This window comes from Chiloscyllium plagiosum, chromosome 9, assembly GCF_004010195.1.
Source record: "Chiloscyllium plagiosum isolate BGI_BamShark_2017 chromosome 9, ASM401019v2, whole genome shotgun sequence".
NCBI classification, from domain to species: Eukaryota; Metazoa; Chordata; class Chondrichthyes; order Orectolobiformes; family Hemiscylliidae; genus Chiloscyllium; species Chiloscyllium plagiosum.
The window spans coordinates 26,882,819-26,892,826 of NC_057718.1; the positions used below are offsets into that span (position 1 = coordinate 26,882,819).

The 10,008-nt window shown below is 39.0% G+C and overlaps 1 protein-coding gene across 3 annotated transcripts in view; it reads right to left on the bottom strand.

The window, feature by feature from the left end:
- Window positions 1–7,747: 7,747 nt before the first annotated feature.
- Window positions 7,748–10,008, bottom strand: part of LOC122552710 (exportin-5) — a 102,505-nt gene continuing 100,244 nt past the window's right edge. For all 3 annotated transcript variants that reach the window (XM_043695602.1, XM_043695601.1, XM_043695599.1), the window contains exon 32: window positions 7,748–9,532. In XM_043695602.1, the coding sequence (XP_043551537.1) occupies window positions 9,377–9,532 (156 nt within the window). In that variant the 3' untranslated portion in view covers window positions 7,748–9,376. The remainder of the gene's footprint in view (window positions 9,533–10,008) is intronic.

Genomic DNA, 10,008 nt, shown 5'->3' on the forward strand with positions numbered 1-10,008 from the left:
TGATTGTATTGCATGGATACTAAGCTGGTATTACGAAGATACTTCGTATTTTGACTTGCCCTGAAGTTGTAAAAGCAGGTTAGTTTTGTAATTGGTTTATTGAACGATCTTTGTGGTGGCAGGTGCCGAATTGTGATGACAATACGCATAAAACAAGTAGTCATAATTCATTCTCATTAAAATCAAAAAATACATAATAGGTTTCAAACTTGTGATAATTTCAGCATACAAATAATATGTATTGCAAAATGTATTAAAGTTCATAAGTTGTCAAATTGAGTTCTCAATCATTTTCATACTATTTGAAATCATTAAAGTAGCGAATTGGATTATCTCTATTAGGTCGACGTCTTGTTTGTGGAATGACGCTTTTTTAAATCCTTTCATCGCACAGTTATTTTCGTGTGGTTGTGGCAAGGGTCAGTCGTAATATGCTGAAAATGTGTTGCTGGAAAAGCGCAGCAGGTCAGGCAGCATCCAAGGAGCAGGAATCCTGAAGAAGGGCTCATGCCCGAAACGTCGATTCTCCTGCTCCTTGGATGCTGCCTGACCTGCTGCGCTTTTCCAGCAACACATTTTCAGGTCTGATCTCCAGCATCTGCAGTCCTCACTTTCTCAGTCGTAATATGGGAAATTCTAAACTTTTCTCGCGACGTTCAGACAGCTTTTTCACCTTTTCAGCAAAGGAACACATGAACAACTCGTTATGTTAGAACAGCTTTGGCATGCTCTACTTAGAATATTGTGTATAAAGGGCATGTGAATGCACAAGCGTGTTAAATAAGAAACTGAGCAGACCTGGCATTATCAGTGAAGAGAAGCAGTTTCGAGTCCAGTGATCTCCAGAACTCATAGCTGCCAGAAAAACGTTGTGTTTTTGCTGATGGGGAAGGGATGTGGAGGAATGAAGAGCAGATGGAGAGAGAAGGCCAGAGAGAGAAAGGGTGACAGGGTAGGCAGAGGAAGGGATAGATAATAATAGGGTATATGAGTAGAGTTATACAGCACGGAAACAGATCTTTGAATCCAACCAGTCCATGCCAAACATAATCTCAAACTAAACTGGTCCTATGTACCTGTTCCTGGCCCATATCCCTCCAAACTTCCTATTTATGTGCCTATCCAAATGTCTTTTAAACATTGTAATTGAACCTGCATCCACCACTCCTCAGGAAGTTCATTCCCACAGGAACCTTCCTCTTAAAAAAAAACTTTTCCTGGTGTTGTTTTTAAAACATCCAAGTCTATTTCTCTGCATTCTCTAGACTCCATTTCTTTCTCCACCTTAAAAACTGACATGAAATATCCATTTAGAATCTTTCCCATGTCCTGGGGTTCAACATATATTTTCACTGGATGATTTTTCAGAAATAGCTTCTCTAGTTACAGCAGTTATATATTCTTTAAACAAAAACACCATCCCCACCTCCCCCGACCCACTGCCAGCCTTGTCCATGTCTCACCCAAATTTCTGTAATAGCTAGGATGTCCCAATCCCATGTTCTTAAACATGCCAAGTTCATCACCCTTATCTAGAAGACCCCTTGCATTGAAATAAATGCAGTTTAGTTCTTCAGAGTTACTACAAATTCTGATTCTGTCTAGTCTTTCTTTCCTAACTGATATGTTGTCCTCACATTCAGAAAACTGTTATTTGGAATTCTTCCAATCCACCTCTCCATCAGTATAAAGTCTCTCTTAATGGAACGAGCAATTCTCCCTGCTAAGATTTTTGTTCCTTTCCAGTTGAGGTTAGACCCATCTTTTTTGAAAAGGCCTATCCCAAAAGACATTCCAGTTGTCCAAAAAACTGAATCCCTGAACAATAGCCTTCAGCCATTGATTTATCTCCTTTATCCTTTTTGTTCATTCCTCGTTCGAGTTGGCATTTGGAATAAACCAGACATTAAAAAAAACCTTTAAAAGTAGTAATCTTCTACCTAACCTCTTAAATTCACTCCATACTGCTTTAATCTGTCCCTAAAAATATCTTTCCTATCAATGTGTACAATAATTTCTGGCTTCTTAACCTCACTTTTAACAATATGCTTGAAAAGTTTTGATGTCCTTTAATCCTAGCTCCAGGAAAGCAACAAACCAACCTAAATTTACACTTCTGCCAGAGTTTCCTGTCTATTCCCCTGACAGGAGAGTCCACATAACAATAATTCTATTAAATATTGTCAAATGCTGCTTGACATAAAAATCATTCCAGGTGTCCAATTATTGACTGCCCTTTCAGTTTTCCTCAGAGAGACTACTCCCTTCAACAGCTCCAAAAACGTAATATCCATTTGATAGAGGAATAGCCGCCTGTGATGTTTGAATTATCTTCTTACCTTTCCTGACTGTCTGATTGATTCTGCTGTATAATCACTTTTTAAATCTACTAGCCATCTCACTCTGTACTTCATGCGTGCCTTAATAACATTAAGCCTAAAAAAATTCAATAACAGCTGATATAGAAACAAAATTACCTTTCATTATCTACAGAAAATGTTAAAATGGAAAAACTTAAATATTTATATCAAACATATAAAACTGAAATAAAATCAACCACTTAGCTAATTAACTGGAAAAAAAAGACTCTTCTTTAATAAATTCCAAAGAAAAAAACTCCTCCAGAGCCAAGCATTTGTAGGACTCCCCAGAATAAAAACACAACTGTTTATTTTATTAAGAAGAGCTGTTTGCAAAAGTTTTTTTTTGAAAATCCAATGTTAAAAAAACTCCCTTTAAAACAGGTTTTTTAGACTTCTGAATTCAGACTAAAATGGGGTATGTGGAACATTTCTTGATTTGCAGACGTTTCGTCCCCTGTCCAGTTGACATCTTAAGTGCTTTGGAGCGTTCGGTCAAGCGCTACTGTACTGCTGTTCTTTACAGGAGGCTCCAAAGCACTGAAGATGTCACCTAGACAGGGGACAAAAACATCTGCAAATCAACTTCCCAGCTCAGAAAACGGAAGGGTCAGTCAATAATTGGACACCTGGAATGATTCAAAGTCTGTGAGAAGATTTGTAGCTCGGGTGCTCGTTGTTGTGGTTCTGTTCGCCGAGCTGGGAATTTGTGTTGAAGCTTCACAGGAGGCTCCCTTCGCCGTGCTGGGAATTTGTGTTGCAGACGTTTCGTCCCCTGTCTAGGTGACATCCTCAGTGCTTGGGAGCCTCCTGTGAAGCGCTTCTGTGATGTTTCCTCCAGCATTTATAGTGGTTTGACCACGAAACGTCTGCAACACAAATTCCCAGCTCGGCGAACAGAACCACAACAACGAGCACCCGAGCTACAAATCTTCTCACAGACTTTGAATCATTCCAGGAGTCCAATTATTGACTGACCCTTCCGTTTTCTGAGCTGGGAAGTTGATTTGCAGATGTTTTTGTCCCCTGTCTAGGTGACATCTTCAGTGCTTTGGAGCCTCCTGTAAAGAACAGCAGTACAGTAGCGCTTGACCGAACGCTCCAAAGCACTTAAGATGTCAACTGGACAGGGGACAAAACGTCTGCAAATCAACTTACTTGGCAAACATATCCACAACTATGAAAATGGGTTAGCAGTACTGAAAGCAATACATCTGGGCTGGTGCAGAGGAATGGACATGAAAGAAGGTGTTAATACTTACATTGTTAAACTCCATGTTGGGTCACACACATTGTAAGATACAGCCATATTGTCCAAACGAAAGATGAGGTGCTGTTCATGCAGGGCAGCAGGCAATATATTGGCAATGGGAATATGGCAGTATGATGAAGTGACAAGCAACTGAAAGCTCTGGATCACTTTTACGGACAGACTTTGAGAGACTGCTTTGTGGAACACCTATCTGTAGAGTAGAGCATTGTTAGCAGTGAATACAGTAGACTAAATTGAATGAAGTACTGGTAATTTGCTAGTTCACCTGGAAGATATGTCTGGGACCGTGGTTGATGAAGAGGGATGTGGTAAATAAACAATTGTTTCACCACCTACAATTGCTTGGAAAGGTGCCATGGGGCTATGGTGAGGACTTAGGAGTGGAGGAAGGTATGCTAGAGAAAATGGTCCCTGTAGAATGCTGAGAAGGAAGTGGATGGAAATGTGTCTGCTGGTGGCAGAAACAGCAGGTTATGATCTTGTGGATGTGGAGATCAGTGACGTGAAAAGTGAGGACAAGGGGAATCTATCATTAGGGGAAGGAAGAGATTAGATTAGATTAGATTAGATTCAATTTAGTATGGCCAATTCACCTGACCTGCACATCTTTGGACTGTGGGAGGAAACCGGAGCACCCGGAGGAAACCCACGCAGACACGGGGAGAATGTGCAAACTCCACACAGTCAGTCGCCTGAGTCGGGAATTGAACCCGGGTCTCTGGCGCTGTGAGGCAGCAGTGCTAACCACTGTGCCACCGTGCCGCCCAAATGTCGGAAATGTTGGACATAGCTAAGGGCCTTGTCAACCATGGTAGTGGGGAATTCCTAGTTAAGGAAGAAGGTAGACATTTGAGGACCTCCTGCAGTGTTAAGTAAGGTTGGTGAACTGCAGTTGCCAGTAGGTGCATATCAATGTGAAATTCTGATAGTAACAAGAGACAAGCCAAATAGGAAGGACTGCAGATTTAAATATTTCTGGACACAAGGGCCCAAGTTTTCCGATGGCCAGGTAGTAATTATTCTAATTTAGATTGGATTTGTGTATGGGGATCCTGTAGATTCCCCTTTGTAGTAGACAATGAAGATATTGCCCAAGAAATTTAAATTTCCCCAGTCAATTCCCCTATTCGTAGAACTATCTGAAAGTCTCAATTTAAATCAGAGAATTTGGAGAGTTATGTTGAAATTAGTTAATAGTTATCCAGGAAAATTTAGACTATTAAATACATAGTCTAACTCCTCAGTAACTAATCAACTGACCCCATACTTACTTCACACATCCAGGAAAGTTTAGACTATTAAATACATAGTCTAACTCCTCCGTGACTATTTCAATGAAAGGGATGATGGAGAAAAAGAAAATAGGTTGATAAAAAGACAAGTAGAGAACCAAACTATGGATTCAAAGTGTAAATGCAAATTACAGAATCACCAGCAACAACTGAAAAAAACTGAGGCAAGAAAGACAGCATTTTGCATGATCTAAAATTATTGATCTCATGTTTGAGTACAGAAATCTGTAAATTGCTGAGTTGAAAGATGATGTACTGTTCCTTGAGCTTATGCTGAGTTACATATCAACAATGTAGGAGGCCAAGAAGGAAGCAGCGTCATGACTCACTAGGAAGCACACTGGAAATCAAGCCCCACTATTCCCAGATTTGTCACAAAAATTAAACATTTTCAAATGGATACATGCAATTCCCCTAATTGTCAGACTTGTGTTGATAGAAAGTGTGGACCAGGTTTCTGTCCTCTGCGCACAATTTTTAAAAAGCATATAAATGACTTCACAGCAGATAAAGGGCAGGTAATACATCTCCTCCACATGCTTGGTAAGATGTTATGGTAATCAGAGGGAATGTTTGATGAGCAGGCAATTCCTTGCAAAATGAATAATCCCTTTATAATGCTGAAAAAGGATGGAAAAAATGGATGTGTTGCTGTGGGATCAGAGGTGGCATAGCAATAATGTCATTGAGCTTCAGATGACACAGATATTGTTTATGTATCCAGTCCCTCAGAAACTCAACTCCAACACACTGAAATTTGCTTCTCTGAAGCATTAATAGTGTTCGCAGCATAGGAGACAAAGTATTATAATTAAAATGGTTGCCAATGAGCTAAGAAGTGCACTTAATGCATGCCCATTCTTTCACTAATTACATCAGATGACAAGAACATGGATTGAGAAGTTACATTTCACTCAATGGCAGTTATGCCAAATTTTAAGACTGGATAATGTAAACAAACTTAGCTAGTCTTGTGATTTTCCACCTTAAATTCTCTCCCTCTATTGTATAGTGTTAGATCTGGCAGTAAGATGTTCAACTTGCGCTACCTTCAATCCTGAGGGTAGCAAGATCCCCAAGCAAAAAATGAGGTGCTGTTTCAGTACAAGCTAAGTTACTCAAAGAGCAAGAGTGCATTCTAAAACATAATAAAATAAAAATATTCAACATTTCATCATTTCTAAAAAGAGACAATCTAACCACCACCCCTTGACATTCAATGCTGTTACATCACTGAATCCCCCAGAGACCTAAGGAGCAACTTTTTCACATGGAAGGTATGGCATATGTGGAATGAGTTGCCAGAGGTGGTGGTGGAGGCTGATACAATTACAACATTTAAAAGGCATCTGGATGAGTAGATGAATAGGAAAGATTTAGAGGGATATGAGCCAAATAGGTCTAGATTAATTTAGGATATTTGGTCAACATGGAAAGAAGGATCTGTTTCCATGCTGTATATATCTATGACTCTATAACTGATCCTATACTCACTTCACACACCCCAACTACACCAGCCCAGACCATTTACACTTCCCATATACTCACACTCGCCATACACACCTGCCCTGTTCCAGACAAGATCCCCACCCCACTCTAGAGAAAGCTCAAGAGCAGACACATTTTACCAGCTGCAGAACTGCTCCCATCCTTCCCCCACCCTGGAGCCAAACGGACCATTCATCCTGACTCCCTTTCCCCTATTCGGAGGCTGATGTTCCACTCCCTCCTCCCCCCGGCCACTTCATTTCATGGTTGCCAACCCCACACCCCCCCCCCCACCACGTCCAACTGTCACCCCAGTATAGAAACGAATTCTTCCCAACCCCGATATACCCTCTCCAGACTGAAATCCATTCCCTTGCTCTGGACTCAACCCACTCTTTTCTGCTTTGGGCCTGATCCCTGGCATTTGGTTTTGGCAACCTGATACCCCATTCACCCTGTATGGACTCAATATCTCTTCACCTGCTCACCCTTTCTCCCACTCTGGGATCCATTATCCTCTTCCTTCATCTGGAGCTGAGGCTCAATGTCAAACCACACCTCCACATCACTCAATACCCTAATCACTTGGCATCCTACCCACCTGGCAACCCCACTCGTGACCCACTTGTAATCTATCCAGCTAGCACCCTAATCATTTGGCACCTGACCTCAGCCCTTACTTTCCCAGTATCCTAACCTCAAATTTACCTTACATACCTATCATTTTACAGCAGTTATCAAATTTGCTGATTCCTTATTAATTTTCTGAATATCAGTTGCTTTGTCGTCTAGAAATTGAGTCCTGCTGAAAAATGTCCTGTTGGCATTTTTCAACTTGCATTCTTTAGGTCAGACAGATGACTTATATCCCTCCTTTCCCCCTCACCTCATGCAAGGATTTTTTAAACACTAAGAGTGCAAGTCAACTGTGTCTCATTACACAATTCTAAACAAATAACAACTTTCTATATGGTTCATTCATAAATTGTTCTAGAAGGCAGTGAAAGTATTTTAAACTTTGTCCACACTATCTTTGCAATTTAATTTGTGCATTTTTAAAATTAGAATTAAAATAGTTGATAGGCCATTTAAAATATACAAGGACTAGAAATAGGCAACTGATGTGAAGAGATTTGCACAGTCAATAATTCAAATGATCTGATAATCTGCTGTAATATTCTTGTAATATCTGTGGGATGGAAGAAAACACTGATGAAAAGTGCTAATAGTTTTCTTTTGCATGCATTAATTGAACTATATCAATTAACAAAAAAGATTAATAATAGAAGCTAACAACCAAGTTATTTACTGATATGGAGGCGAGCAACAATACATTCGAAATTATCTTTATTGGTGAAATAAAAATCAAAGCAAGTGACAGTATTTTCCTCCAATTCATATCATTCCTGTGTCAAGTCTCAACAAAATCTTTGAGGAAAGAAAATTGAAATAAAATAATATTTCCTTTTATAGTGCTCAACTGTGTCAAATGAGCAGAATTCTGCAGTTTTGCTTTTAAATAGTTTTACCAGATTTAAAGTACGATTAAGGAAACATGCAATATAACTACCAGTAAAGTATAAATGAAAATTGATCAACTTAACATGCCACCTGTTGCTATACACAGAAATAATTTCAGAACTTATGGCTAGTGCATTGTCATTGAAGAGTTGGCAGTTATTTTAAAATGTGGGCAACCAGCTTTATACTAAAAAATGTTAAAAGTTAACATTTCATGAATATCTTTAATAGTGTCTTCATTGGGGTTAACAGTAAGGGGTTTTATGTCAGACAAAGAGTTCTATTCTAATACAGCTCTCAATAATATCTACTTCCATTATGAAGAATAAGTTCTTCACTTTATAATGCATTACAAGGTGATTAACTGAAAATTTAGGTATGTTTATATTAATTACAAACCAGTGGGAGTAAGAATGTATTTTCAAAACAAATATTATCACAAGTGTCACATAACTCATATCATAATGATGCCATTTCACCTATTACTAAGATACAAAAGATACAAAGATAAATGAGCTGATCAAATTAGCTGAGAAAATAAAAATGGAAGAAAAACATTTAATTATAGATGGTTCATCCACCTTACAACTATTATAAAAGACTCTTCCACAAAAATTCTTGGAACAGGAACAACCATCACTTTAATGTTAATTTCCAGTTCATTTTCCAAATCTACATTTAAAACACACAAAGTGTAAAGTGAGTTGCTAATGCTAAATGCAGAGAAATTTGGTAACAAATTTTAAAATGAAGTTACTAGTTCCCATCATTTTCTGCTTCTGAAATTTTACCTGTCTAGACTCAGACTGATTTTAAAAAATCAAAACATATGCAGTTATGAAGATCTGGTTGTCTTGACATGCATTAGAAGATAAACGTTCATACACAAACCCAGACAGTCAAATTTAATATTAAACAATGGCATACAAAATATTTTAACAAAACCTCAAAAGGATACTTCTGATTTATTTTAGTACGGAGAGCACAAACTGTCAGTATACAACACATGGATAAACAGATTGCTGCAAACTCAATTTATTAATTCAATTTCGGAAAAGTTTAAGGCATTTCATAATGAACTACCACAGTTTGCAGTTCTTTCCACCATAGAATGCATTACAAAGTTCTGCAGGTTGGCTAAAAGAATTGGTGGCAGAAACAATTTTATGGGGTATAACTTTTACCGTCAGCAGTTAACTAGGTATTGTGTCTACCAGAAACATCTGGCTACCAATTTGTTAAAGTTATTATCTTGGCTTCATGAAAGTATTCTCTTTAAGGTGAGCAGCCATTTTAAAGTAGATATTTGATGCTAATTTCCACTATGCTAATGTTGTTGAACACTTTACAACTAAAGACACACTACAAATTTAAAAATCAACATAAAAGGTCCATTTTATTCCATTAAGCAGGAGTGGAAGCCAAACAGAGCCTGTCACTCTTCACATGTCCTGAGCTCTTGGATCAAAGAGTGGGGTTAGGACATTGTCTTCATTAGTTTCTTCTATTGGTGTGGTGGGCTGTGGTTTTGGTTTCTTGAAAAGAGTAGGCAAGTTTTTGATATGCACCTCTTTTTTGAATTTCTGCCCAAGTGGCTTCTGAAAAATACAAGTGAAAAAAACATTCTTTAATCAAATGATCAAGAGCTAAATAAATTGAAGACTTTTTTGTGCAGAATTGTAAAAGAAAAATTGTCAACAACCGATTATTGATTTCACCTCAAAGTACTACACAAAGTTAAGAATACGGATTATAACTACAATTAGAAGGGATAAATTAAAATACCTCCAAACGGACCCCACCACCAAGGACCGTTACCTCCAAACGGACCCCACCACCAAGGACCCGCTCCTCCGCCCTTGAACCCCGCCCCTCCAACCGCCACCAGGACAGAATCCCACTGGTCCTCACCTACCACCCCACCAATCTCCATGTACAGCGCATCATCCGCCGTCATTTCCGCTACCTCCAAACGGACCCCACCACCAAGGATATATTCCCCTCCCCTCCCCTATCAGCATTCCGTAAAGACCACCCCCTCCGTGACTCCCTTGTCAGATCCACACCCCCCACC